The following is a 27361-nucleotide window of genomic DNA, read 5'->3' as shown; positions in this document are numbered from 1 at the left end:
GAGAGCAAAACGGGAGGGAGATCAGGCGTAGTGATAGGGCAAACCAAATAGAATAAACCGAGGAGTTAAGCGAGCCCAAATTACGTGGCTCATTGGCTTCACGGAATGATCGGGAGTTGTGCTTCAGGATGCCCCTCGCTTTGACGACAGGTCTGGGAACCTACGCGAAACGGACGATCCTTTGCGTTTGCTTAAACAATGGCGAAGCAGTAACTGTAGGGCGTATCTCAGGCGGCTCGGTGCTTCCGCCTTCTTGGTGGAAACGGAAGAGGGCGACAGGGAGGACCCTGGCGTGTACAGAATATCGCCGCGAAGCAACGTATAAGGGGAAACGCTATATGAACCGAGCTGCCCTATTGGGCAATCTCAAGAAGACGCCTTGAGTTACGGCGCTCAGTCCTTATTTGTAGCTACGCCAACGAACTACGGAGCCGCCTTTTATAACTGCCTCGTTTCCACCTTGGCAGGTGTCTGATTGGCAAAGATACAGGGTGAATCGATGCCTCCTGGCTATGGTACGAAGAGACACAAGCAAGCATGTACCAGTGCTCGCTGCCAGCATTGGTTGCCTGGAGGGTGCCTGACACTCCTCCATTTTGTTCGCGTTAGATTCTCTCTCTTTCTCTTTTTCTCTCCCTCCTCCCCCTCCTCCTCCTCCTCCTCCTCCATCTCCTCCTCCTCCTCCTCCTCCTTCTTCTTCTTCTTCTTCTTCTTCTTCTTCTTCTTCTTCTTCTTCTTCTTCTTCTTCTTCTTCTTCTTCTTCTTCTTCTTCTTCTTCTTTTATGCTGACCATTTTCGTAACACTAGGCTCGGCACCGGACCTGTTACCCTGCTCTTGTCTGCAGCCGGGCAGGAGAAGAGTTCGATCGGCGGCTAAAATCGATTAAGAGTTGTGTACCCTGTTCGACTCCAGCTAACTAGCGCCTGGTTGGCTGTTTTGTTGGCCTGATGACTTCTCATCCGAAAGCCTCCCGCTGTGTTTCCAAGTAAGGCGGTTTGTGACGCAAATGAGAGGTGAACACTTCATTTGTGGACTGGCTGGCCGATACGGATAGTGAAGAGGCGGCCCGAACTTTCACCAGCCGTTCCATGACGAACCACGGGCCGCCAGGCAAGTGGCGGCGGACATTTGTAACTACAAGTGGGGCCTGGCTCGGGTTGATCAGCATTCAATCTCAGTCATCCCAAGTTCTCACCTTGGTGGGCCTGCGCTAAAATTCATAACCTGCGTATTCGGTACATTACCTTGATCTTCTGGAAATCATTTGGTTCTTCGCACACACTCAAAATGCCACTGAGGATGGCCACAACAAGGCTCCGATCGGGAGTGGTCAAATCGGTCCAGAGCTATCCATCCTCCATGCTAACTTCTCTTCTACGGGTCTTTCGCCCAGCGTGGAAGCCTCTTTCTTTTCCCCGGAAAGGCATCCCACTAGTGGCACCGTATCAACTGATTGAAGAGGAGACCATCCCAGACTATCTCGCGGATCGCTACTACCCTGTCCGCATTGGGGACGTCATTCACGACCGGTATCAAGTCGTAGGCAAGCTGGGCTATGGCACCACTTCAACCGTGTGGCTTGCCCGGGACTTAAGTTGAGTCCGTCCCGCCGACTTTCCCTCCCTACATCAATGCTTATCCAATTCACCATCTAGTGGCCGTTGGCACGTCGCCCTGAAGATCTTCATTCGCGCCTCATCCTTGGGGAAGCAGCTCGATGACGAGCTCAACATTTACAATCGCATAGCCGACGCCGCCACGCGCGGTCATCCCGGCCGAATTGCCGTCCGCCCGCTTCTCGACTCTTTCGACGTGAAGGGCCCAGACGACGAGCATCGTTGCCTCGTACACCCGCCGCTTTGGGACAGCGTGCTCGCGCTGCTGCATCGAAACCCCACACGTCGGCTGCCGCCGCTGCTCCTCGCCGTCATTCTCAAATATCTATTTCAAGCTCTGGATTTCCTCCACACGGAATGCCACATTGCGCATACAGGTTCGTCTATGTCAGCAGCGAGCGTAGCTAATCATGAAACTGGCTGATACTCGTCAGACATCAAGGCCGACAACATCATGTTCGGGATAGGGGCCACCGATGCGGCTTTTATCAACTTTGAGCAGGAAGAGCTCAGAAGCCCGTCGCCTAGGAAAGAAGTAGATGGCCGGTTCATCTACTTGACCCGTGAGCTTCCGATGCCCCAGCAGCTGGCGAACCCGGTCCTCTGCGACTTCGGCTCCGCCGTGCCGTTGGACGACGGCCGAGAGCACTGCGAAGACGTTCAACCGGACGCGTACCGCGCACCCGAGGTCATCCTCGAGGCACCCTGGACGTATAGCATAGATATATGGAACGTAGGATGTATGGTACGTACTTGCCCACACACAGGACCTGACCTTTAGTCAGCCATTTTGAGTTCTCGCACCGCTCACACAACGCACCACTACAACCACCAGATCTGGCACATATTCGAGGGCGGCCACCTGTTCAGCGGCCGGGATCCCGAGCACGGGGAGTACCGGAGCCGGGCGCACCTCGGCGAGATGGTTGCGCTGCTCGGCCCGCCGCCGCCGAGCCTGCTGGCGCGGGGCCGCCGCAGCGGCGAGTTCTTCGACTTGAGCACGGGCGAGTTCCGCGCCGGGATTCCGCTGCCTGCCGCGCGGTCGCTCGAGGACCGCGAGACGACGCTGCTCGCGGCTGGATCCGGACAGCAGCAGGACAGGGCGGCCTTCCTGCGCCTCATGCGCAAGATGCTGCAGTGGGAGCCGGAAAAACGCAGCTCGGCCAGGGAGCTGCTGGAGGACGAGTGGATCCGGAAGCACACCGGAGGAGGTGGAGGAGGAGGATGACGGATAGGCTCCAAGTGCCATGTCTGACTTAGATGCCTCTACTTGCTTTCGGGTCACTGCTAGCATAAGAGCGTTCACCTGGGCCAATTCATTATTGCGTAAATGCAAAGTAAAGCATGTGACTACCTAGGCTTTGCAAGGGTCAACGTATGGTTGATTGCACTGGCTGGCAGTCCTGTCCCTCCCAGCACCGACTACCTGGCTACCGAAAAATCCATCCTGCCTCGCTCAGTTCAATGCTTCTGCCAGTCGTGTTCTCGACCATGCCCCTGAACTCACCTGGCTAGTAGCTGTACTGCGGTCTCTTGTTTGCGCGCAGATGGCAGATGTTGGGCAGCGCCGTGGGGGTCGTTGATCAGGTGGGTTTTCGGGCCCATCGCACTACCAGGCCTATCGGTGCGGAGAGAACGGGAAAGAGGCTTAACGAGAACGGACAGCCATTACATCGTATGTACATTCCCATGTGCAAGGATGGTCAGCTTGACTTACCGTGGTTGCGGTGTGCTCCGAGCATGATCTCATGCTCTCTGCCGACCAGCAACCGCAGCCGCCGAGCGTAAGCGTGTTCATGCGGCAAACCTCGAGCCCTGGAAGAACGAGAAAACGGCCCCCACCTTCTTTGTGTACACTAGGAAGAGGACCAGCCGAGTCTTGCTACTCCCCGTGCTGCCGTCGTCTTAGTAAGATCGTGCATGTGCTCCATGTGCGCTGCAAAGGAGCGGCAGAGTCGAGACGAACCGATGCTGGGATGCGCTGATTTTGCCTGACTGCTTTTGGAAAAGTGATGCGTGGATTGCTTACGTACGGGGATCGGCAGATCCGTTCTGTGGCAGCCAGCACCGGAGAAAGCCCAGACGCCGGATAGTTGAAGGGCCTTGCACCAGTAGTGGGCTAAAACACACGGCCACAGGAGTGGTTGCTACAAGCCTGGGGTGCCAGCATCAACTCGCTCCTTGCTTGGGCAGACAAGATTGGAAAGGAATATGTATGTCTCACCCGCAGGCGTGCATGCTTCGGGCTTGTTAGGTGCCAGGTCGGCCTGGTGGTGCAGCGTTGGGCTGTGGCGGCGTTCCTATCACAGGACAACGTTGGATGCGGAGTATTTGTATATTATGTACCTGAAAGGAGTATGGAAGTGGAATGGGTTGAAGTGAATGGCGTGTAAGATACAAGTTGCCTACTTTGGCAGGGAGAGGAGAGGAAGTGTTTCCCCTCGCATTCAGGGGCCAACAACTCACGCACCCATGAATTGCTTTACAGACTTGTTCTCGTATTTTTGCTGCGCGCTTGAATCAAAATTGCGCGTCTCTGGGGAAGGATCCATGAAAAACGACGCTGCGCCACAGCTCAACGACCAACCGCTGACCACAATACGAGCTCCGCCGTGTTAGTTAAGTCCCGCCTTTGCCGTCTTTGCCGTCTTTGCCGGAGTCTGAATAAGCCAAGATTTCTTCCTCCTTTGGGCTTCTTTGCATTGACATTGCTGCCAAGCACCGGCCGGCGAACATGTGCAAGCTCCGTCCTAGTAGAACCCTGAAATCCTGTCACTCGCTAGATCCCGTCACTCGCTAGATCAGGGCGTCCGTCATGGTGAGCCTCTCGTCGATGCGCTGGGCGTTTCTGTGGGCCGCGACATGCGCGCAGGCAGCGCTTGACGTGGACTTAAACTCGCCAGGTAGGGTTAACTTTCCTGTCATCCCCCCTTTGCCATGCAACTAGCCCGCGCTAAGGAGCCCACGCCGCGCAGCCTCTATCAAGGCCGCCGCCAAGGTGGTCGCCCACAACCTCATCTCCACCTATTACCATGGCGACGAGCCGGGTCAGATTCCAGGCATCCTGCCGGGTCCGCCGCCCGGGGGGCCGTACTACTGGGTAGGTTAAGTTCCGGGGGGCGGGCGGAGCGGAGTGCGCTGCTGTGACCGGTGCGGTGCTGACGCGAGGGACCACCACCACAGTGGGAGGGCGGCGCGCTCTGGGGCACCATGGTCGACTACTGGCACTACACAAACGACACCACGTACAACAACATCACCACGCAGGCCCTCATCTTCCAGTCCGAGAACAGCTACATGCCGCTCAACTGGACCGCCTCGCTCGGCAACGATGACCAGGGCTTCTGGGGCATGAGCGTCATGCTGGCCGCCGAGGTCGGTTACCCGGACCCGCCCTCCGGCACGCCAGGATGGCTCGCTCTGGCCCAGGCCGTGTTCAACACGATGGCCTGGCGCTGGGACACCAAGAATTGCGGCGGCGGGTTGCTGTGGCAGATCAACCTGCTCAACAAGGGCTCGGACTACAAGAACACCATCGCGAACGGCATCCTGTTCAACCTGGCCGCGAGGCTGGCCCGGTACACGCACAATGACACGTACGCCGGCTGGGCCGAGAAGGCCTGGGACTGGCTCGTGGCCTTGAAATACATCGACGACCAGTACAACATCTACGACGGCGCGCACATCGAGGACAACTGCACCATCATCGACAAGGGCCAGTGGTCGTACAACGCCGCCGTGCTCGCCGAAGGCCTGGCGTACATGTATGACTACGTACGTATTTCGTATCATACCCCCTTCCTTTGCTGCCTCTCGAAGAAGCTGTTCACAGTTAACGCCTCCTGGCAAAACAACCCGGTGTGCAGTCGAACCGCTCGAGCAAATGGCAGACCCGGCTGCAGGGGCTCCTCAACCGCACGCTCGACTTCTTCTTCCCGGACGGCATCCTGGTGGAGATCATGTGCGAGCACCCGGACTCGATCGGCTGCACGACCGACGAGCTGTCGTTCAAGGGGTACATGCACCGGTGGCTGGCGACGGCGACGCAGCTGGCGCCCTTCACGAACGCGACGGTGATGGCGCGCCTGCGCACCTCGGCCGCCGGCGCCGTGCGCTCCTGCGAACCGGACGGCACTTGCGGCTTCCGCTGGAACACGGGCAGCTACGACGGCGACACGGGAGCCGGCCAGGAGATGAGCGCCCTCGCCGCCCTCAGCAGCCTGCTCGTCACCCAGCAGGGCGTCCGCGCCCCGCTCACCGACACCACCGGCGGCACCAGCAAGGGCGACCCCGCCGCCGGCAACGACGCCACGCAGCCCGGCGCCCCGCTGGCCCCCGTCACAAAGGCCGACCGCGCCGGCGCCGCCGTGCTGACCACGGCCGTGCTGGCGAGCTTGTTTGGCGGGATTTGGTGGCTGCTGCGCGACGAGACCAAGCCGGCAGCGCCCAGGTGGTGGCGCGGGCGTGAGTAGTGTCGGGGACGGGGCAGGTGGCTCGGAAGGTGTCTTCTGTAGTAAACGTGCTTTGTTTCCGGCTGATCACGTCTCGCTGCTCCTGGGCTACCAGAAACCCGTGCATTGATGGGGTGAGTGGGTTGTGTCGGACTCTGGGCATGAGCTGGCTCGCTTTCCGGCCCTACCCTTCTCCTGGTGCGCCTCCGAGGTGCCATGTATCTGGACATGACGCTGTCCCGTTGCCTCCTCCCGACTCCCCTTGCTCCCGCTTGCGCTGACCGCTTCGCAAGCCGTGCATCTTGCTGGCCACGGACCGTGGCCCTGGGGCGACCTGTTTGTGACGTTTACATAGATATCTATGCCGGCAGCAGGGGCTGCTTTGGCCAGCAGCCCTGTGATCAGGGGTCCTCAGTATTGCGTTGCCACCTGGCGCAATACCTCCGGGCCATGGACTCGGCCAGTTGGACAATGGGAACCTCGGAACTTATTGGGATCGGCGTGTCGCTCCCTGCCCGGGGGGGGAAGCTGTCTGTTGTAGTGTAATAGCCCGACGGGGCATCATCACAGCATGAGAAATCGCTGACCGCCCTTGCATACCAGGAGGCAACGGGCTTTTCGATGGTAAGGGTGCTGTGCTTTCAAGCTCTGAGGACAGGCGCCGAAGCGTTTTCCGAGCGGCGTGTGATGCCATTCCTCGGACAATCCTATGCCGCCTTGTCGCATTGCTTCATTTCCTTATCCACGGGCTTCCTCTTCATTCGAATGTGGCGCACAGGTCACTGTAGAGCTCTGAGCACTCGCACCGTACCGAGCAGACCTTCGCTGGTGAGTTCAACTGCGGCATGCCCCTCCGTGGTTGCCCCTATATTCATGGTAGGTCTCTAGTAGTGTTGACCAGAAGTTCGACTCCAGTCAGTTTGGGCGGGAGGGGAATCCGTTCTCAAACAAAAAGATGAGCCGAGCTCATACTTGCGGTCCTGAGACTCGCCGCCCGGGGCAGCTACACTTGATGACAAACAAGGTATTTCCGCTTTCGCCAAATGCAATAGCGTATGTACAATCGCTGCAGTGTCTATCTCCAATATCTTGCCCTCTCCTTAGTCACGCGCGGCTCTCATTCTTTCTTTCCATTAGGACCGTATAACCCCGCTCCTTTCACTCCCCCGAAACCTTGGGTCAGTTCCGATTTGTTGCCGGGTAATACCACCCGTTCGGGCCACCAGGCTCGCCCGCACTCGACGCCGCGACAGGTATCCCGGCTGGTGAGCTTGCCGCCGGCTGGCCGGGGCGCACCGCAGGCTGTGGCGTCACCGCAGGTTGTGGCGGCACCGCAGGCTGTGGCGGCATCGCGGGCTGTGGCGGCTCCGCAGCTAGTCCAGCCCCTGCCATTCCTCCGTTCCACATGGGCTGGAACGCGGCGGCGGCCGCCAGCGGCACGCCGCCTCCCATCATGGGCGCGGCTGCCGGGATCGGCTGCGGAGGCGCGGCGCCGTCGGGGAGCATGTTGAAGAAGATCGGGCCGTGGAAGGCGCTCAGGCCGCAGTTGCTCGCGCCGTCCCAGGCCGCGAAGGTCGAGTTCATCGCGACCTGGCCGTGGTAGATGTGGTGGCCGCACAGGCTGGCGCCGTGGGTGCCCCGACCGAGGTAGTTGATCGTCACTGGGCCGTAGTAGATGTACACTCGCGGGCTGGGCACTTCGATGCGGGGGAGGCCGTGCCAGTTGATGACGACGGGAGCGAAGAACAGGTGCGTGCCGGGCTTGTACACGAGGTCGGCGATGTCGTGGTCGTAGAAGTCGAAGACCACCGGGCGTCTCTAGATCTGCACCGGCGGCGGTAGGCTCACCGGACCGCTCGCTGACATGGTGGCTGGCCCAGACGTGGTGGAAGCTGCTGGGTCGAGGTCGTGTGGTTGGTAGAAGTACTGTAGATGTGGTGGACAGAGCGTGGTTTCGAGTGGCATGCGGCGGCCGAGCAGAGAAGTGTGGGCTCCATTGCTGAGAGCAAAACAAGGATCAATGGAAGGCGCGTGCTGCGATGGATCGGGCAGGTGGACGGCAGGCCTCCGTCCTTTCCTGCCTTCCTCGGGTTGTACCGTGCTGCCTTGCTGCTGCCTTACATCCTCCGAGGGGGCCGGAGCGGACCCGCATTCCAACAACCATCTCTCTGCTGCAAAACTCGCGACGTACGGGTGGGAAGAAGAAAGCGTTCTGCGTGAGCTCCGAGAACGGAGAAGGGGAGCGGGGTGGAAGAGAACCGAGCGGCTACACACGAAACTGCGATACTGCGATCTGGAGAAAAAAAGGGGAAATCTTACAGGATCAAACAGACTAGAGGCAGACGTTCCGTTAGTGTCCTAGACTCCGGTGTAAGAACGATCTCTAGGTACATTCTGGCCTACCACCGAGCCTTACAGTTATTATCCTTCCATCTTCTCACGTTTGCAATCCTCTTGGCCATTGTCGGCTCCTCGCCGAAGCGTGATGACCTCCGTCAGAGATGGAACCGTCGGCACCCATCGTTCCACTCGTCGTCAACACGCATTATACCTGCTTCAAGAATTAGAAAATAATTTGTTTCTTTAGTCAGGATCGCGCGCGCTCAGAGCTTAACCCAGCCTGGAGTAGGGACTCGCGTCGCACCTGCTGACTACACCATCCGTTGCGGCGACTCTGCCCGTATGGTGCATACCGAGCTAGTATAGAAGGCACGGGAGTTCAAGGTATCTTGCCACGATCCCCAAAACGGAAATTTGGCCGCCATTAAGGAGACACTTAGGAAAGGTGGCTTGCATATTCTGTACTTCCCCGCAACAGACACCGCAACAGACACTAGCGTAGTGTACGGATTACCTTCACTTGATCTTGGCTCTTGCCCCCGAAAGCAGCAGGCACCCGAGAGACAGGAACTTGGGCTCGAGTCTCCGAGGGCAGTGCTGCAACTGCCCATCTCGAGAACTTCGCCGGTTGTTGAAGGCCAAACGGCATGATGATCTTGGGTGGGAGCAGGGCGCTTGATCAAAGGCGAGTCAGGCGACCGAGAACCCCGGGCCGGCTTGTTACGAACTCGAGATCCGGCAGTGACGGCGCATTCTTCGACTCGCGGGCCGGTCGTGTGTGGGGTGAATGCTGTTGCAGGACCCGAAATCCTTCCGATCTCCTGCCCCGTCAGGCCGATAATTAAATCAAGCGCCACGTGTGATCCCCGAGGCGCTACTGCGAGTTAGTCATCGTTTGTCAGAGGGGGACACCAATCGCTAGAAACCGGCCCAGCTCAAAAGTACCTGGTAGTTAGGGAGCTGCCTGTTCCCACGGCTCCACAACGGTCTAGAAGAGCTAGAAAGACCGCAGCTCGCTACTAGTGGCTTCGGGGTCGCTTTGGATTCCTGAACAGGCTTGCTGAAACGGCCGGGAACCCAGACTGTCGGGGAACTTTGTATCACCCCCTGAAGAAGCGTGCAGTTGGAGTTCGACGTCGTCGTTTGTTGTTGGCGCTTAAACATCCGGCGGCAGCGAACCCCCCTGGCGTCAAGACAGCGGCGGACGCACAGAAGCGGACAGCGTTTAGTACACCTGTACATCGGATTCTAGCGCAGATTGCAAGTGAGAACAGCAAAGGGGGGTAAGAGGCGGAGTGCAAGTAAGGAGATCATTGATTGTAACCACCAGCGACATTTTGCGGAGCAGGCAGCATTGCAGCAGTGTTCCCCTTCTCGGAGCTTGGCAGGATTCGACTGCCAAAAGCCGGCGAGGGTGTCCCTTGCTGCAGAGCGCTCGGGCGCGACTGGGCGATTCTCACGACCCAAACTGTCCAGCATTGCCGGGCCAGAGCGTCCAATGGCCCGGCAGGTTGTCCACCCGCTGTCTGGACTATAGACACGAGGCGTTGCTAGATCGAAAGCTGAATCGCCCGAGCGATGATGAATCGCTGAACAACCAACACTAGGTTGCTTGGCATGGGCCTTTTCCGCCTTTCCTCCTCTGGTGTCAACACTCCACAGAATATCAGGGAAACCGGTACCTGATAGCCACAATGAAGCGGACTCCCCGGTTTTCCTCCCCTTTGGCACCGCTGCTCTGTCATACGACTTATAAGGTCCCAAAAAGCCTTGAACAACAGAGCCATTGACGCGGCAGCATCGGCGACTTTGCCTTCCCAGCTCCCCGGCAGTCCGACCCGAGCGGCGCGACGAAACCGGAGGACGATGAGCGCAGACTCGGACGCCGGCGAGAACGGCAACGCGCTCCCGCACGAAAACACCGGCCCGAAGCTGGTCGCCTGCCTCTGGGCGCTGACCGGTACGGCCACCGTACTGCTGTCGCTGCGCATCTACTGTCGCTTGCTGAAGGGCCAGCGGCTGTGGTGGGATGACGCGGTGCTCATCGCATCTTGGGTTGGTCTCCCCCAAACCCACGACCCTGAGGGCGAATAGCGATGTGTGCTGGCGGCGCTGACATGGCTCGCGCAGGTCTGCGTCCTGGTCGATGCAGGACTGATGACGTACAACGCCCACATGGGATACGGGCTGCACACGTGGGACTTTGACTCCCGCAACCTGCAGGCGCTGGTGCTGTCGTTAGACGTGTCGGGCACCTTCTCCATCACGGCGGCGGTCTGGAGCAAGACGTCGTTCGGCATCACGCTGCTGAGGATCATGGACGGTTGGGCCAAGAAGTTCACCTGGTTCTGCCTCATCTCGATGAACATCGCCATGGGCCTGACGGCGCTCTTCACCTGGGTAAACTGCACCCCCGTGCGCAAGACGTGGGACCTGTCGGTGCAGGACGGCTCGTGCTGGCCCGGCGAGGTGCTCCTCCACTATAACATGTTCTCGGCGGCCTACTCGGCATTTTTGGACATCGTCTTCGCCGGCCTGCCCTGGAAGTTCCTCTGGGGCCTGCAGATGAGGCGCGGAGAGAAGCTTGGCGTGGGTCTGGCTATGAGTCTGGGCGTGTTCGCGGGCATCGCGGGCTTCGTCAAGGCCGCCCTGCTCCCGAGGATGCTGTCGACCGATTTTGGTGAGTCTCGCGAGGCATCTGGTCCGCAAATCTGTAATTCACGCATTCCCCGCGCTGACCGAGGCAAAACAGCCGACGGCGTCGACCTCGTCATCTGGGGCAACGCCGAGTCGTGCCTGTCGATCGTGGCGGCCAGCATCCCGATGCTGCGCGTTTTTGTGCGCGACGTCAAGTCGTCCCGGCAGTATCGCAGCGGGTACGCCGAGCAGACGGGCACGGCGGGCAACTACAGCCGGTTCGTCACCATCACGAGCCAGGCGGGCCCGCCGGCCAGCGACGTCGAGCTTGACAAGATGGGCGACGAAGGCAGCGACCGCAGCATCCTGGGCACCAATGCCGACCCGGGGCGCGCTAAGAACGGCATTGTGCAGGTGACAGACATTACCGTCAAGTACGATGATAACAGGCCCGGGAGGAGTGGATGAGGGGCGATGGGACCGGAGGGTGCATGCTTCTGGTCGGGTCGATGAATCGCAGCGTACTGTACCTGTGCTGCTTCGAGAGAACTCTGTATATAGAGGCTTTGAGAGCGCAGAAGCGCGTGGCAGAGGGGTTTTAGGGCTGAATGACAATGGAACCTTGTTTCTGGAAGTGGAGGTCACAGCGTCCCCCGTTCCTGCCAACCCTGCAGCGTTGCAGCGCGTATACATAGGTAATCCAACCGGCAATCTCAGCCCTGCCCAGCGCTCGAAGTGGAAATGTTCCATTCAATCTCCGATCGTCCGGGCACCCCGCAGCTTTCGTTTCCCACTCCTGGCGTGCAACTCCGGCAACTCCGTCTAGCACCAATACATATTTCGGCGGCTCCAAAATTCCCCACTGGGAGAACCCGGAGCCATGTTCGTCACTTTCGGCACGGCGACCCCCGCGCATCGCGATTCGGTCGGTCCTGAGGCGCAGGGCCGTGACCGGCCGAAGGCGAAGAGGGCCCAGGTGGCCCAAGCATGCGACTGGTGCCGCGTGCATAGGGTCAAGTGTGACAGCACGAGGCCGTGTCATAACTGCTTACTCCGGGGTGGGGAGTGCTCCAACTCGCGGGGCCGCGAGGTGCGCACGCTCCCGCACGCTTTCCGGTAGGTCGACTTGATGGCCTCGCAGCGTAAACAATTCCTGCTGATATTGACGCACCACCCTTTCACTGGCAGGGAGATTCAACGGTTGACTTCGCGGGTGCGCGAACTGGAGTTGGAATTAGCCCGGCACAATGCCGCGGGCTCAGACAGAGGCAACAGCGGGGACTCGGCGTCTCCTGTGGCGGCGTCTGCGTCCACTCCGCCGCCGGTAACGACACAACCGCCTATGCCCCCCGTGCCAACGGGTCAAGAGGGTGACCCACACGGCCCATCTGCCGATAAGCCACCGAGGAAGTTGAAGTTGTGGGAGGGCATCTATGCGAGTACCACGCAGTCGTCGCCCAAACAGGTACGGAGACCTTGCAGCTAATTAGCCCTCCTCCCGGTACTGCGCTGACGCACACGACCTGCAGTGGTACGGGCCGTCGTCGCTGTTCTACTTCCTGGGGCGCATGGAAGCATACATGACCCGGGCGCTGCAGCAGCCGAGCACGGAACGGACCACCTGGTTCAGCTCGGCCGCCAGCAAGTCTCTTCCCACGTCCCCTGGCGAGCACGGCCGTGAGGAAGCTACCGCCAGGCAGGCAGACGCGGCGAATGGCGCCCGCGAAGACGACGAGCGGCAGGGCCCCGGGCGGAAGTCGAGCGCCGCACCCGGCGAGTACCTGAACGCGTCGCAGGAGGAGTACTTCCTGGGCCTGTTTTGGCAGTCGCATCACTGCTCACTGCAAATCGTCGACGAAGCCGCGTTCCGCGAGCACTACCGGTCGCTCTGCTTGGATCCTCCGCCGGGCTGCTTCCGCCGGCCCAGTGCACTCGTCGACATCATGGTGGCCCTCTGCATGCAGTACGGCAGCGGCGACCTGGGTCCCAACGATGGCACCCTTCCCGGCTGGCGGCACTACCAGCGCCACCGGGCCCTGTTGGAGTTCGAGATCGAGCGGCCGACGCTGTCGACGGTCCAGAGCCTCGTGTTGTGCGTCGTCTACCTCTGCTGCGGTAGCTTCCAGAACACGGCACACCACATGCTCGCCCTGGCTGTGCGCGTCGCGCACACGCTCGGACTTCACCTTGAGCCGCCCGAGACCATGCCGCGGCCGGAGAGGGAGCTGCGGAAGCGGGTTTGGTGGGGGCTTTACATCGTCGAGATAAAGACGTCCATGAAACTCGGCCGGCCTTGGACCACGGACGCAGCACAGGTGCTGTGCAGCTTGCCCGCCGACGACCACGAGCTGGCCCTCCGCAGCGGCTCCAACACGGCGTCCATCACCACCGACGGCTGCACGGTGACCTGGCTAACGTATACGCGGCAGAACGCCAAGATGGTGCGCGCAGCGCAGGTTGTCTATGCTGGTTTCTACGACCGGTGTGCTGAAATTCTCGGCACGGCCGCCGGCTCCTCGTCCTCGTTGTATGACGATCCCGTCGCCCTCGACACCGCCGCCGAAGTGCTAGAGCGCTACATGGGTGAGCCCCAGGGGTTGAGGGCCTGGGTGAGCGAGGTGCCGGCCGCGATGAAGACTCAGCGTGTCGGCGACGGCGTCCCCCTGTCGGCCGATCTAAGCCGCCTGGACATCGAGATGTTCGCGCCCGCCTGGCTCCAGCGCCAGCGCTTGTTCCTCGAGCTGCTCTACCACACCCTCATGATCAACCTCCATCGCCCCTTCATAGTCTTCCCCGCCGCATCCGTGCCATCGCCGCCGCCGAAGCCCGGTCCGCTCGTGATGGCCCACGCAATGACGGCTGTCCGCCACGCCATCGCCCTCACAACGCTGCTCCGCCAGGTCATCGTCGAGACGGACCTGCTCGACGGGTGGCACGAGGCCTTCCAGCAGCAGTGGAACGCCTCCATCACCATGGTCGGCTCCGTCCTGGCCTTCCCCGCCGATCCGGTCGCGTCCGACGCCCGCGCCGCGGTGGGCGCCGCGATCGAGGTGTTCGAGGCCTTCGGCAGGCAGTTCTCCGTCGGCACCAGCGCCGCCAACGCCACCCGCGAGCTGCTCTCCAAGGCCGATTTGCTGCGCGGCGCGAGCACCGGCCTTGGCCTGGCACCACAGCTGGAGGCGGTTGGGAAGGGGACCCACCACCAACGGGGGGGTCCTGAGGGCGACGAGGCGAACACGGCCGCCCCGCCCGGCCGGACGGGGCTTGCAGCGACGGCCGTGGCGCCGTCGACTGGGCCGGAGGTCGGTTATCAGCCGGCGGCGTTCCTGCCGGAGATGACGGACGAGGAGGCGGCTGCGGTGCGGGATATGCTGGCCGACACGATGGACATGGTGTACTCGGCGGACTCTTTCCAGCCCATGGGCGTGCCGTTCCCCGGTGGGCTCAACATGGCGATGGATGCTTGGCCGCCGGGATTTTACTAGCCCGTTCTGCGGGAGCCTGCTGAAGTCACGGTAGTTATTGGGTGCTGCTCAATGGCGAGCGACTTCACCGTCCCTTATCTCCCATGAAGCGTCATTCCGCGATTTGCCTCACTTTTCAACCCTGGTCTCCGGCCTACCGTAAAGCCCCTTTGATTCTGCTGAGGCGAGTGCACCCGTGGCCCTGCGGCGTTTTCATCTGCAGATTGCCGGCCCCGTGGCCGGTCTTGCTTCTCAGTGCCTTGGCTGCGAAAATCGAGAACTCCGGTATGCGACCTTGTTGTCAGATCCGGGCCAAGGCTCGGCCCAGCCCGGCGCCCCGAGCCGGAACACCGAGATGAGGATCTATCAGGCCCGGGGCCCTGGGTGCCCAACTTCACTACCGCCCAACTTGCGCCCTCTCTTCAAAAGTTCCTGTGATGGCACAGCGCGCTGACCCCCGTCTCATGACCTGCGTGCTGACGTTGTTACAGAATCGGTAGGATTGCCAAATTGGGAGGACTTGTTGGCTTGGGGTGCGCAGCCAAATCGGGAAGGAGGGGCCGGGGATCAATGAGTCAACCCCCTACGGAGTACATTTTTACCTGAACTTCCGTGGCCGTTCGGGGCCAAGAGTCAGAGGCTCCGCTCCTCACTCTTCCGCCCGCCGGATCCGCCCGGAGACGCCGTCCCTCTGTGTTGGCGAGTTATTGCCGGGGCGGCTCGGATGAGCGAAAATGGCGAAAGACAACCCGTTTGAGCAAAATGCCGTCCTCTCCCGGCGGGTTAACTACTTGGTCTCGACATTCGCCAACCGCTTGCTGCACCATTCTCGTTTCCAACCGCTTGTGCCGGACATGGATTTTATATGGAGGTTTGAGTCTCGGCGGAAGCTGTTGAGCCCGTTAGTAACGGCCTTAACCACCTCGCGCTAGCACGAGAGCTTCTGCTCTGTGTTCTCGAAGTGCCGGCCGAGGGTGGCTTTCGCCATCCTCTCAGAGTCTATCTTTGTACTGTACGTGTAGTTGCGCCCTTCGCGAGATCGAGGGCAAGCAGAGACGCGAAATCGATGACTTTGCTGCGTATGCCTCTTGGCGCGTTGCAGGTTCGTGGCAGTGGGAGGATTCGTGGGGCGCGTGCCGATGGCGTTCGATGCAAGATGCCGGTATCCGGCTGCAATATCGCCCTAGGCGGCATTGTTGAAGTGTTACCGCCAGTTTGACGGAGGCCGGGAGCTCAGGAGGAATTGGGGGTGTGTCAAGGCGTAAGCTGTGTTGCTCAGCATCGGCACTAACAGTGGGTTCCAGGGGAAAAAAAAATTCTCAAAAAGGCGTCAAAAGTCCCTGCCTAGCGATGGTGTCATCTGGACATCGAGGCAGCGAGGAAGTTTTGGCTCAATCACCAGGCCAATCCTCTGGAGTTTTCTTTGCAGCGACTGGATGCGCATAGCTGTGCCGTGTCTTGGCGGTGGAGATGGTCCCCTGCTAGCGTCAATTTGGAATCTACCTACACTCTCTTTCCCTATTGGGCTGTATCTCCTCACAGTGTCGATGGAAAATGGTGATAACTTGGTACTGACTTCAGTGACGGCTTACGGCAGGTAAGGATCATCAACGGCCGCTTGACATGTCTCGAAAGAGCAGTGTAGTAGGCGCTATCGAAGGTAGTATTGACATTGTAGTGTTTGCGGCGTTGTGGCTTAGCCACTGCGTTCCAATTCAACGTGTTACACAAGCAAGTTCGGCCACCGTAAGCAGGTTCAGTTGGCCGGAAGGCGGCTGGCGCGATCGTCGGCAACTGTGGGCCGCGGGTGATGACGGCATCGGCCCCGGCCCGCCAAGCTGCGCTTCACCACTGACTGGGGCGTGGCACGGTCAAGGGTCTCGAAAGTCCCTTGCGCCTTGCGGATGGTGTTTCAACATGCTGTGGGGACACTCCCGAGGGTCCCGACTCCCGAGTACGAACGACTCCGAGTACGAACCGCGGAGGAGAATGTGTGTTACTCATCGATTACCTGAGGTCTTGCCTGAGGTTCTCTCCGGGGATGTTGCTTGTGTCGTCGCCGTGAATCTGGCAAGATGAAGATGACTCCGATGACTCCGGGCAGAGCCTCCAGTGTATTTGTAGGCCGACGCGGCCGTTCCTCTCTGCGTCAGCTGCGTTGCAATCCGTGTTGCCAGCAATAGTTGACAATGAGCCCGACGGCGGCGGCCGCAACGCCGAATTCGATCTCATCCTCAATGTCCGAAGTTCCAACCATGGCGGCGGTCGACAGGCTGGCTCAAGAGCCGGCACGCCAACAGGCGAACGACACGGCCGAAAAGGAGGAGGTGCTCGCCGCGGCGGCGGCACCGCACACAGCGCCGCCAGACGGCCCCGTCGTCACGGGCGCCTCTGAGCGGACGGTCCACGGCGTCCGCTGGCTGCTGATCTGCGTCGCCATCTTCTCCTCCAGCGTGCTGTACGGGCTGGACACGACCATCGTCGCCGACATCCAGGGCGCCGTGTCCGAGACGTTCGGCGATGTCACCCAGCTGGGCTGGCTCGGCGTCGGCTTCACCCTCGGCTCCACCGTCGCCATCCTCCCGCTCGGCAAGGCCTACGCCGTCTTCGACGTCAAGTGGCTGTTCATTGGCTGTCTTGCCAACTTCGCCGCCGCCAGCGCGCTGTGCGGCGCTGTGCCGGGGATGAGTGCCATGATTGTCGGTCGGGTCTGGGGCGGCGTGGGCGGTGCCGGCATGTATCTTGGGTGGGTGTTGTCCGGTGTGGCGGGCTCGGTACGCTGGCGCTGTGGCTGACGGGTGTTTATTAATTGATTATTAGCATGCTGAATCTCTGCACCATCCTCAGTTCACCCCACGAGCAGCCATTGTACGTCGGCCTGGCCGGGTTTGTGTACGGGAGCGGCTGCATCTTGGGTCCCATCGTGGGAGGATCGCTGGCGGACAGCTCGGCGTCATGGCGCTGGGTGAGCCGCCACTACTCGCATTCTTCCCGAGTCGCAAGTAACACTGAGCTGACCGGTGTGGCCTCCCCAGGCGTTCTACCTCAACCTTTGCATCTTCGCGGCCGCCAGCCCCATCTACCTTTTCCTGCTGCCGTCGCTGCCCCGGCGGCCGGGGGCGTCCTGGGTTGACCGCGTGAAGAGCATCGACTGGCTTGGCACGCTGCTCAACGCCGGTGTCTACGGCACCTTCACGGTCGCCTTCTCCTTCGGCGGCGTCCTCTGGGCATACAGCGACGGCCGCACCATCGCCCTGATCGTTGTCTGGGTCGCCTGCATCGTCGTCTTCGCCGTCACGCAGCGGTACTCCGTCCTGACCAACCCGCTCGACCGGCTCTTCCCCTGCGAGTTCCTCCGCGACCCGCAGCTCGTCCTCCTGTACGTCATCATGGCCGCGGGCGGCTCCGCGCTCTTCGTCTCCATGTACTACATCCCGCTGTACTTCCTCTTCGTGTACGGCGACACGGGCGTGCAGGCGGCGGTGCGCCTGCTGCCGTTCGTGTGCCTCTACGTGGCCACCATCCTGGCCTGCGGCGCCGCCATGGGCCGCACCGGCTACCACATGGTCTGGTTCCTCGCCTCGGGCCTGTGCCTGACCGCCGGCGGCGCCTGCATGGCCACCGTCACCGCCAACACCCCGCCCGGCCGCATCCTGGGCTACACCGTCCTGCTCGGCCTCGGCATGACCACCTCGCAGGCCGGCTACGCCGTCGGCAACCGCCTCGTCGCGCCCGCCCGCGTCGCCGAGATGATCCAGTTCCTCAACGTCGGCCAGGGCTCCAGCATGCTGATCGGCCTGACCGTCGCCAGCGCCGTGTTCCAGACGCGCGCCTTCGCGGGGCTGCGCGCCGTGCTGGGCCCGCTGGGGTTCGATGACGCGCAGATCCGCGCCGCCGTGGCCGGCTCGCGCAGCGATGTGTTGCGGTCCGTCGCGCCCGACGTGCGCGCGCGGTGTCTCGATGCCATTGTCGACAGCATCGCGCGCTGCTGGTTCATGGTCGTCGCGGCCGGCGCCCTGTACACGCTGTGCTCGCTGTTCCTGAGCCGCGCGAGGTGGATCCCGAAGCGCGAGGATGCGGGGGATAGTAGTGCGACTGAGTCGCCCGAGCCTTGACTGGGTCCGGGGTTCCAGAGGAAGGGGGAAGCTGGGCCGGTGGACGGGCTGATGGTTACAATGGCGGGTCTGACGGTGAGAGTGGTGGTTGAGCCGACGTTGTTGAGCTCTCAAGATCACCGAGCACCCAGGCAGAGGTTGTCTTTTACTATAGGTTTAGAGGTATTCCTTTTAGACTGGGCTATGTTCATAGAGTGGAACTTGAAGTCTTTAGGTACCTAGATAATACACCACTCCTCTTTGTTTTCTCTTTTCTTTTTCCTTTTTCTTTTTTTCCTCTTTTTTTTCTTTTTTTTTTTTTTCTTTCTCCATGTGTCCGCCCAAGGTCGCGCCTGTTGCATTGCTCTCTCGAGATCTGACCAGTTGCCCCCTCTCGGCGTAATTTCACTGCCTGTTTTGGACAGGCTCAACCCAAGGTGGTTGTGCTGCTTAACTCCGAGGCCGGAATTGACATGGCTATGTCCGGGTTAGGTTACACTCTGTGTCAGCCCTTGACTCCGGATACTCCTTTCGGCTCCGCATGCCTCCTCATGTAAGTCTATCTTGAGTCTTGGCTCCACACTACGGAATTCTTCGACTATGTGTGTCCGGACAACGATTGGGCCTTTCAGCGCCGCAGGACTGCGTCCTGAATGTCTCCCCGTGTATAAGTAGGTTGGCCGCGCGTCCTTCTCTCCCGTCCTGACTCGCCCCTCCAAGTTGTTGTTTTCTCATCGGACTCCGTACCACTTACACCCTGCTCGCTCACTCAACACTAACAGTTCCATGTCGCTGCCCAAGACATTCAAGCAAGCAGCGTTTCGCTCGGCGGGCGCGGACCTGACCGTCGAGGATGCAGAGCTGAAGCTGCCCGGGCCCGGCGAGGTGCTCGTCAAGGTGGAGGCCTGCGGCGTGTGCTTCTCGGACTCGTTCGCCCAGCGCAACGGCATGGGCGGTGTCTTGTACGTTCGTTCCGTCGTGTCGCGTCCACACCTCAGTGGGCAGCAGTGACACTGACCACTTGCTTGCGTCCAATAGTCCAGCTGTCCCGGGACATGAGATAATCGGCCGTGTTGTGGCTGTCGGCGACGGGGTAACGGCTTGGAAAGTCGGGGACAGGGTGGGCGGAGGATGGCATGGGGGACATGATGGTGAGATCGGGCGGCTGCCTGGCCTGTTCAAGCGGCTCCTCTTGCTGACTCTAATCACTTAGGGACCTGCTTTTGTCAGAACCAGCCCGGCCTGGGGCACCGGGCCGGCCCACCGAGATTAGGATCCACCGGCTTGATGCCCAACTGCCGCCTAATACTGGGCTCCTGATTAGGAGAACTCTCCTACAATATAATATCCTCAACACTACAATTGTTCCCAGTTGTATACATCGCTTATATCGTAATAGCTTTATCTTCCTAAGCCTATATAGCGGTTCTAACAATTAAAAGTCTTATTAGCTCGAAAACCTAGCCCTATCTCTAAGTATATAGCCCTATATATAGCGCTTAGTAGCAACTACTATATCTTCGAAAGCTAATACAAAGATCGATATTATCCTAGCTAGCCTAGATAACTAGGTAGCTTAGAACTATAAGTTCGTTAATAAGGCTAAGCATCTCGACCTATTTAACTATTTCGAAGGTAAGACAAAGCTCCTTCTAAAGCCTATACTAGCTAATATCTACGATCTTGCCTATAAACGTATCTAGTATAAGCTTTAGAAATATATTATCGAACTATAGGCTTCTATACTAGCTATAGCTATAGAAGCTATAGCTAACGTAGGAGCTCTAGCCGATCTAGGAGCGTCCACTATAGACGAATAGTAGCCTAGCACTACCTCTATAGCCTAGGATAACAATATAGATTCCTAGACCTTCTCTAAGAACGAGGGTCTATAAGAGTAGCCTAGTGTCAAGGTACTAAATAGCTATTAGAGGAAGCTCTACAATAAGAGAGAGAAGTAGTTTAACAACAATATCGCTATCGTTATTATATAGGTTAAGAAGGATCTAGACTATAAGTATAAAGACTATAAACGCTAGACCAACTATTTTATCTAAATATTAACCTTTATAACTACTATAGTAGTAGCTAATTACTGGTCTACCTACTTTATAGAGCGTATTGACCTTCGAATATAGTATAATAATCTTAAAAAGACTATTTAGCTAACTATTAAGACGATAACTAAGCTTTAAATATATATTTATATCTACTTCGATATACTTAAGTACCCTAGGAATATATATATTAAGGAAGCTAATTTCGAGAAGTAGCTTATTAAGTAAGAGAGCCAAATAGATAAGGCCTCCCTTTAAAAGATAAATAAGGTAAAGGATCCTAGCCTATAGTTCAATGAACTAATAGCTATACTAGAGAAGCTATTCCTAAGCTTTATTTCCCTCTATACTATAAGTAAAATAGAGATTTTTAAAAAGCTAACCTTTTAAGATATAGCTATAAAAGTCTATAAAGGTATATACCTATTCTTTAAGAAGGCACTTAGCTATATAGGAAAAGGATCTTTTCTAATATATAGCTTTAAAGAGAAAGAAAATAAGGACCCTAAGCAACTAGAAGATTAAGAAGATTGCCCTAGGCGCTAAACTAGTTGTAAGGAAGGAGCTAGAATTGGCCGATCCTACTCTAAATATAAGCTAAGCGCGCCTATAGCCTTTGGTATCTCTATAAGGTCCTTGAGTATATTAAGGAAGTACTATGTATATAATCACTTCTATCTAATAGAGCGGTACTATTATTTGAACTCTAAGAGTATACTACCTAGGTAGAAACCTAGAGAATACGTCAAAGCTTATATAGAGGCTAATTTAAAGGCTAATTTAACTCTATAAGCAAAGGCCAATAGGCTCTAAATAAAGAGGTCTAAGAGTAGCCTCACTAACAACGTAAAGAGCGATATAAGCAAAGATCCGCTACTATATTAATTAGCTAACTACTCTAAGAGAGCTATAGCCATGCTCTTAACGAAGGAGCTTAAGGTCCCTAAAATGGATATAGCAGATGCCAACACTTCTAAAGAGGGTACTACTCTTAAAGAGAGCACTACCTAGGAAGAGGGTATCGCCCCCAAAGTGAGCATTGGCTCTAATATAGGCAACGCCCTTGATATAGGCACCAACATTATAGCGATGTTTAGCTACTAGTATATTATAAGAATATAGTAGTAGAGAGCTATAGGCAAATATATAGCGAACTTTGCTACGATCCTAGCTATATTCTAGATAAGCTAGAGATATCCCTTAATCAACTTAGTAATTCTAGATTCGAGGTCAACTATTTATATTGCTAATTATCTAAATAGGTTTAAAAGGCCTCCTAAGTTAGTTGTATCTAAAAACTATATCTAGGTAGGCAAGTACTCTATATAGATTAAAGGATATAGCGAGATAGATATTAAACTATAGAACAACGAAGGTATTATAGTACTTATACTATACAATATAGCTTACTATCTAACCTTTATATACAACATTATATTATTAGAGTAGCTTAATTAACAAGGGATCTAATAGGACAATAGACTAGAGAGTATATTAAACTACCTACTTAGGCGCTAAGACTATATACTCTGTTATGGACCGGGCTGTACCCGGGCTGGGTATATGGGGCTGCGCCTAGGATCCGCGGCGGCCCTGGGACGGATCTGCGGCGGCCCTAGGACGGACCCGTGGCGGGCCCGCCTCGCGCCCGGAATAACGTCGGTCCGAACCCACTTCGCGAGCCCCTAAAAAACTCTGTGTGTAGGGACCGTAGCCTATACTTCTCCTTTTTTCCTTCCTTAAGGTAGTTGAATAGAACATCGTACGCTTATCTATAGACGCTATAAGGCTAGTACGTTACAGTTCAACTACCTTCGTATAGATAGAGCAGCTATTACTTTTAGGTATAGATAAGAGTAGTACACTAGGCGTTTCGACACTAGCACTAAGTAGGCCGGACGCCACTATAAACAACCTAAACGTCCTACAGGTCCTGGACCTAGATTAGGTCCGCGAACACTTCTAACTTTTATAGGAGACGATCGTACGTTAGAACGTAACTATTGAGGAACTTCGTATAGCCTAGATTGTTGTAGCTCAGACTATAAACGCCCCCGCGGTGGCCAACGCCTAGGCTCCAACGACTAACACCGTAGCTCTGGCAGCTCCCTAGACATAGCGAAAGTGCCTCCTTATAGGACAACCCTTCGACGGTAAAAAGGAGCTCTTTACCGCCTAGAGGGCTACGATAGCGTATATCCTAGTAGTGGACTAGGACTTTATTAGGGGTCTCTACGACTAATAGATATTTATTTAGGAGAACCTTAACTAGAGGGTCTAAGCTAAGGTCATAGCCTTCTATAAATCGAGAGGACCTAGCTACAACTACGACCTAGGAACGTTTCTTAAGTATCTTATAACAGTTTATATAAACCTCTATAAATAGGTTATAGCCTTAATAGAGCTAGATATACTCTACTAAAGAGATAACGAGCTATTCTCCTCCTTTATTGTTCGCTTTAAAGCAAAGCTATCAAAGGTTAGAGGACTTAATTAGAGCAACGAAGTACAACTTATTAGACTATAACGATGCCTCTCCCTAAAGTTAAAGTATATCGTAGTAGGACGAGGGGTCCTATAGAACGACTATACTATAGCCGTTACAAAGTATTATAAGATCGCTATCGACCTAGAGGCCTTCTACTTAGAGGAACGACACTAGTAGTCCTAGGGTAAGCGACCTAGGCCTAACGTAGATATAGAGAAGGATATAGATAGAAATATACCGATAACTAGGATCAATATAACCTATACTACCCTAGCTTAGGGGGGAGCTAACAAAGGTTGTAGAGGAAAGCAATAGTAGAACAAAGGAAAACGAAGCGCGAATACGCTATAGGCGAAGTAGGTAAACAACGAAGTATATATAGTATACCAATAAGCTAGAGCCTATATCTGTTATAGGTATTAGGGCTACTTTGTAGCTATCTATCCCTTCGCCCTAGCTAAGAGACTAGCTCCTTAGGTCGACATTAATAAATTAGAGGCTAAGGAATAGATAGAGGAGGACTCCCCCTCTAAGGAGGAGGAGGGAAAAGAGTAGCCTCTATACAAAGTCTTGTATAGGGGCTAAAAGGACCTAGCCATTTATAGAACAAGTTTATAGAGATTAGAGAGAGAATAGATAAGCCCCTCTTTCTTATCCTTATTTTTCTAAACTCCTCTAGTTTTATAAACGTATAAATAGATAGTAGGTACTAGAGCTATAGAGCTATTAGTAAAAGAGTATATTAGAGATTAGGGATTAAGTAGATAAGCTTATTAACTTCCTATACCCTAGGTATTATAGTCAAGGGGGTACAAATTATAAAGAAAATTATATATATCGCCTACGTTATAATAGACGTCGATAGGTAGATTAGTGCTACTATATTCTATATAGTACTAAGGCTAGCCTATAACGTTATATTAAGGCTCCCTTAGATAAACTACTATAGAATTGTACTAGACCTAGCCAATAGGGTCTTTACCGTCAATTTATAAAGTAGCCTATAGGTATATAAGTACTCCTTGTAGTAGAAGGAAGCTAACGCTACTCTAATTATAGGTATAGTATTTATAGGCTTAGCCTATAGAGTATAAAGGAAGAAGTCTAAAGGGGTACAAGACACATTCCTCGTCACTAGTATTTATAAGATAACCACTATACTAGGAGCGGCCATCTCCTAGCCCAATATCGACCTAGACCTAAAGGTCGCTTTGCCAAAGGAGCTATATAACTTCGTCGACCTCTTCAACAAAGAGAAGGCGAACGACCTCCCCCCTTATCAAGGGGAGGCCAACCATTATATCCGTCTTAAGACGAGCTTAGACGGAAAACCTCCTAAGCTTCTATAAGGACCTTTATATAATATACTAAGGGACTATCTCTTAGAGATTTAGAAGTAGGTCGTAGACCTATTAGATAAGGGATAGATCTAGATAAGCTTCTTATTAGTAGCTACCCTAATCCTCTTTATAAAGAAGCTAGAAGGAGGATAGAGGTTCTATATAGACTACTAAGCCCTAAATAAGATTATTAAATAGGACTAGTACCTACTCTCCCTAATTAAGGAGACTCTTCGGTCCCTAGCTAAAGCCAAATAGCTTATAAAGCTAGACGTTAAAGCTATATTCTACTATATCTAGATAGCTAAAGGAGACGAGCACCTTATAGCGTTTTATACAAAGTTTAGACTATTCGAATAGCTAGTCTACCCCTTTAGGCTTATAGATACTCCTATAACGTTCTAGAGATATATTAACAACGCCTTTAGTCCAATGCTAGGAGACTATATAACAGTATACTTTAACAATATCTTAGTATACTCGAGCAAAAGCTAAAAAGACTATATAAGGAAGGTATATAAGGTTCTCTAAAGACTAAGGGACATAGGCTTCAACCTAGACTTTAAGAAATATATATTTGTAATAAAGGAAGTTAAGTACCTAGGGTATATTGTAGAGGCAAAGGTCTATATTCGCCTTAACCCTAAGAAGATCAAGGCTATCTATAAGTAGAAGGTATCCTACAAAGTCTAAGGAATATAAAGCTTCCTAGGATTCGCTAATTTCTATTACAACTTTATCCCTAACTTCTCTAAGAAGGTAGCCCTATTAATACGCCTTACCTATAAGAACGTCCCCTTCCGCTAGGGCAAGGAGGAGTAGGACGCCTTCGATATACTTAAGGCTACGTTTATATCGAAGCCGATCCTTGCCTAATAGGATCTTAAGAGAGAGACGATTATAGAAGTAGACTATTCTAGTATAGCACTTAGTAGATATTTATCTTAGTGGGGAGAGGACAAGGTTCTTTACCCTATAGCCTATTACTCTATAAAACTAAGCCCTATTGAGCGTAACTACACTATCTATAATAAAGAGCTATTGGCTATTATCTTATATCTCAAAGCCTAGTCGGCAAAGCTTTGGAGTATAGTAGCCCCCTTTACTATCTTAACCGACTATAAGAACCTTAAGTACTTTACCTAGTTATATCCAATTAGTAAATAGTAGGCCCAATAGGCGAAGATACTCTCCCTATTCAACTTCGAGCTAAAGTACTAGCTAGGATCCTAGGCTTTACGCCTTAATACACTCTCTTAGCGTAAATAAGACGAGCCTAAAGATAGCCAATATATCGCCTAGCTACTCCCTCTGATCAAGGTATATTAGACCAACGTATAAGAGGAGGCTAGGTTGCCTATAAGAGAGACGCTCTTCGAGGACAAGTAGCTTATAGCCCTATAGGATAAGGGTATTATCGGAGATAAGCACTACGCTCACCGGCTCTAGGCTATTTACAATGGAGCTTAGAAGTTTCTAAAGGAGGCGAATATAGTATAAACCTAGATTATAGACTACTCTCTCAACGTATAAGGCGCGCTCCAATTCTATAGCCGTCTCTAGCTCCCTATATAGGAGCCCCTAACTACTATAATCATTTAGCAGATCTATAACTTAGCTATATTAGGATACCTAGGGTATAATAGGCTATTTAAAATACTCTAGAGAGATTACTACTAGGACTTTATATTATCCAACATAAAGCGGTTCATTAGGAACTATAACTAGTACTACCGGAGCAAGATCTCCCAACAACTATATCAAGGGCTTTTACAACCCTTGCCTATCCCTAATCGCTTTTGGAAATAGATCTCTATTGACTTTATAACCGACCTCCCTATAAGAGACGAAGAGGCGCCTAGCTACTTTATAGTAATCACTAACCGCTTCTCTAAATATATATAGCTTAAGGCGATATATTCGATAGAAGCGGAAGAATATATTTTCTAGTTCTATAATATATAGTAGCGTTTCTATAGGTTCTTAACTCAAATTATAACCGACCGTAGGTTGGACTAGTTAAGTAGATTCTAGACTACGCTATATAAGGTAGTAAGGGTAGAGCAGCTCCTATCGACTTCTTACTATCCCTAGACGGATAAGGGAACAGAGTAGGTTAACTAAGAGATATAGGCTATCCTCTAAATCTTCGTCTCCTTTACATAGTACAACTAGCTTAAACACCTTCCAACCTACTAGTTTATACTTAACAATAGGGACTTGTCTATAACCGGGGTAAGCCCGAACTACCTCCTCTATAGGTTCGATATAAGCCCTATACAACTTATTACGATCCTAACGACGCCTATAGCGACCCTAGAGGGCTATACTACCAAGTTCCTCTACTATCTAAAGAAGGGAATAAAGTAGACCTAAGTAGCTATTGTATATATATAGTAGCGGCAGTAAACGAATATAAACCGCTTCTACCGCCTAGCTAAGAGGTTTAAGGTAGGGGACGAGATATAGCTTTCTCTATATAATATAAAGACGAACCGCTCTAATAAGAAACTCAACTAGCTAAATACTAAGTATAAGGTAGTTACGGTACCTACCCCCTTGACGATAACGCTCGATATACTAAGTGGTCTATATTTGACCTTCTATATCGATCTAGTTGAGCGAATAGCCTTTAATCTACTCTCTTCGTAGAAAGTTACAGATAAGTGGCTAGACCTTATATAGGTTATATCGAAGGAGGATGTTCCTTAGTAGGAGTATAGGGTAGAGGCGATCTTTAAAGCTTAGAACGTTAGGGGAAGGGGAAACAATTGCGATATATACGTCAAGTAGATAGGTTATAATAAACCAATGTAGGAGCCTCTAGAGAACTTCTTAGATACTACTATACTCGATGAGTTTGAATAGGAATA

At 54.4% G+C, this 27361-nt stretch overlaps 10 protein-coding genes across 10 annotated transcripts; 7 read left to right on the top strand and 3 right to left on the bottom strand.

Moving 5' to 3' along the window:
• Positions 1 to 510: 510 nt before the first annotated feature.
• Positions 511 to 1091, bottom strand: THITE_2092358 (uncharacterized protein; the record flags this gene model as incomplete). Its single annotated transcript, XM_003657141.1, has 2 exons — positions 511 to 777; positions 1074 to 1091. 2 exons carry the CDS (start codon positions 1089 to 1091, stop codon positions 511 to 513), a joined length of 285 nt encoding a protein of 94 aa, XP_003657189.1.
• A 269-nt stretch (positions 1092 to 1360) lies between these two features.
• Positions 1361 to 2845, top strand: THITE_2147590 (uncharacterized protein; the record flags this gene model as incomplete). The annotated part of the gene is made up of 4 exons (XM_003657140.1): positions 1361 to 1575; positions 1657 to 1994; positions 2052 to 2362; positions 2453 to 2845. 4 exons carry the CDS (start codon positions 1361 to 1363, stop codon positions 2843 to 2845), a joined length of 1257 nt encoding a protein of 418 aa, XP_003657188.1.
• A 1587-nt stretch (positions 2846 to 4432) lies between these two features.
• THITE_2147589 (glycoside hydrolase family 76 protein) lies at positions 4433 to 6089 on the top strand (the record flags this gene model as incomplete). Its single annotated transcript, XM_003657139.1, has 4 exons — positions 4433 to 4520; positions 4593 to 4717; positions 4801 to 5391; positions 5484 to 6089. The coding sequence occupies 4 exons, from the start codon at positions 4433 to 4435 to the stop codon at positions 6087 to 6089; spliced, it is 1410 nt and encodes a 469-aa protein (XP_003657187.1).
• A 1158-nt stretch (positions 6090 to 7247) lies between these two features.
• THITE_2132273 (uncharacterized protein) lies at positions 7248 to 7934 on the bottom strand (the record flags this gene model as incomplete). Its single annotated transcript, XM_003657138.1, has 2 exons — positions 7248 to 7886; positions 7917 to 7934. 2 exons carry the CDS (start codon positions 7932 to 7934, stop codon positions 7248 to 7250), a joined length of 657 nt encoding a protein of 218 aa, XP_003657186.1.
• Positions 7935 to 10274: 2340 nt separating this feature from the next.
• On the top strand, positions 10275 to 11513 carry THITE_2092354 (uncharacterized protein; the record flags this gene model as incomplete). Its single annotated transcript, XM_003657137.1, has 3 exons — positions 10275 to 10463; positions 10539 to 11088; positions 11161 to 11513. 3 exons carry the CDS (start codon positions 10275 to 10277, stop codon positions 11511 to 11513), a joined length of 1092 nt encoding a protein of 363 aa, XP_003657185.1.
• A 197-nt stretch (positions 11514 to 11710) lies between these two features.
• THITE_2122659 (uncharacterized protein) lies at positions 11711 to 14887 on the top strand. Its single transcript, XM_003657136.1, has 3 exons — positions 11711 to 12161; positions 12234 to 12510; positions 12575 to 14887. The coding sequence occupies exons 1-3, from the start codon at positions 11926 to 11928 to the stop codon at positions 14528 to 14530; spliced, it is 2469 nt and encodes an 822-aa protein (XP_003657184.1). The 5' UTR covers positions 11711 to 11925; the 3' UTR covers positions 14531 to 14887.
• On the top strand, positions 14888 to 15471 carry THITE_2122657 (uncharacterized protein). Its single transcript, XM_003657135.1, has one exon. The coding sequence runs from the start codon at positions 15244 to 15246 to the stop codon at positions 15439 to 15441; it is 198 nt and encodes a 65-aa protein (XP_003657183.1). The 5' UTR covers positions 14888 to 15243; the 3' UTR covers positions 15442 to 15471.
• Positions 15472 to 15724, bottom strand: THITE_2122656 (uncharacterized protein). The gene has a single exon (XM_003657134.1). It carries the CDS (start codon positions 15701 to 15703, stop codon positions 15509 to 15511), a length of 195 nt encoding a protein of 64 aa, XP_003657182.1. The 5' UTR covers positions 15704 to 15724; the 3' UTR covers positions 15472 to 15508.
• Positions 15725 to 16426: 702 nt separating this feature from the next.
• On the top strand, positions 16427 to 18799 carry THITE_122455 (uncharacterized protein; the record flags this gene model as incomplete). The annotated part of the gene is made up of 5 exons (XM_003657133.1): positions 16427 to 16463; positions 16868 to 17255; positions 17330 to 17474; positions 17545 to 18563; positions 18787 to 18799. The coding sequence occupies 5 exons, from the start codon at positions 16427 to 16429 to the stop codon at positions 18797 to 18799; spliced, it is 1602 nt and encodes a 533-aa protein (XP_003657181.1).
• A 590-nt stretch (positions 18800 to 19389) lies between these two features.
• Positions 19390 to 25310, top strand: THITE_156586 (uncharacterized protein; the record flags this gene model as incomplete). Its single annotated transcript, XM_003657132.1, has 3 exons — positions 19390 to 19565; positions 19642 to 19696; positions 25296 to 25310. 3 exons carry the CDS (start codon positions 19390 to 19392, stop codon positions 25308 to 25310), a joined length of 246 nt encoding a protein of 81 aa, XP_003657180.1.
• Between the last annotated feature and the right edge of the window lie 2051 nt (positions 25311 to 27361).

The sequence above is a fragment of the Thermothielavioides terrestris genome, chromosome 5 (assembly GCF_000226115.1).
Source record: "Thermothielavioides terrestris NRRL 8126 chromosome 5, complete sequence".
Classification (NCBI taxonomy): domain Eukaryota; kingdom Fungi; phylum Ascomycota; class Sordariomycetes; order Sordariales; family Chaetomiaceae; genus Thermothielavioides; species Thermothielavioides terrestris.
Note: the sequence above shows the minus strand (reverse complement) of the source record. Positions and strands in the feature narration are given on the sequence as shown.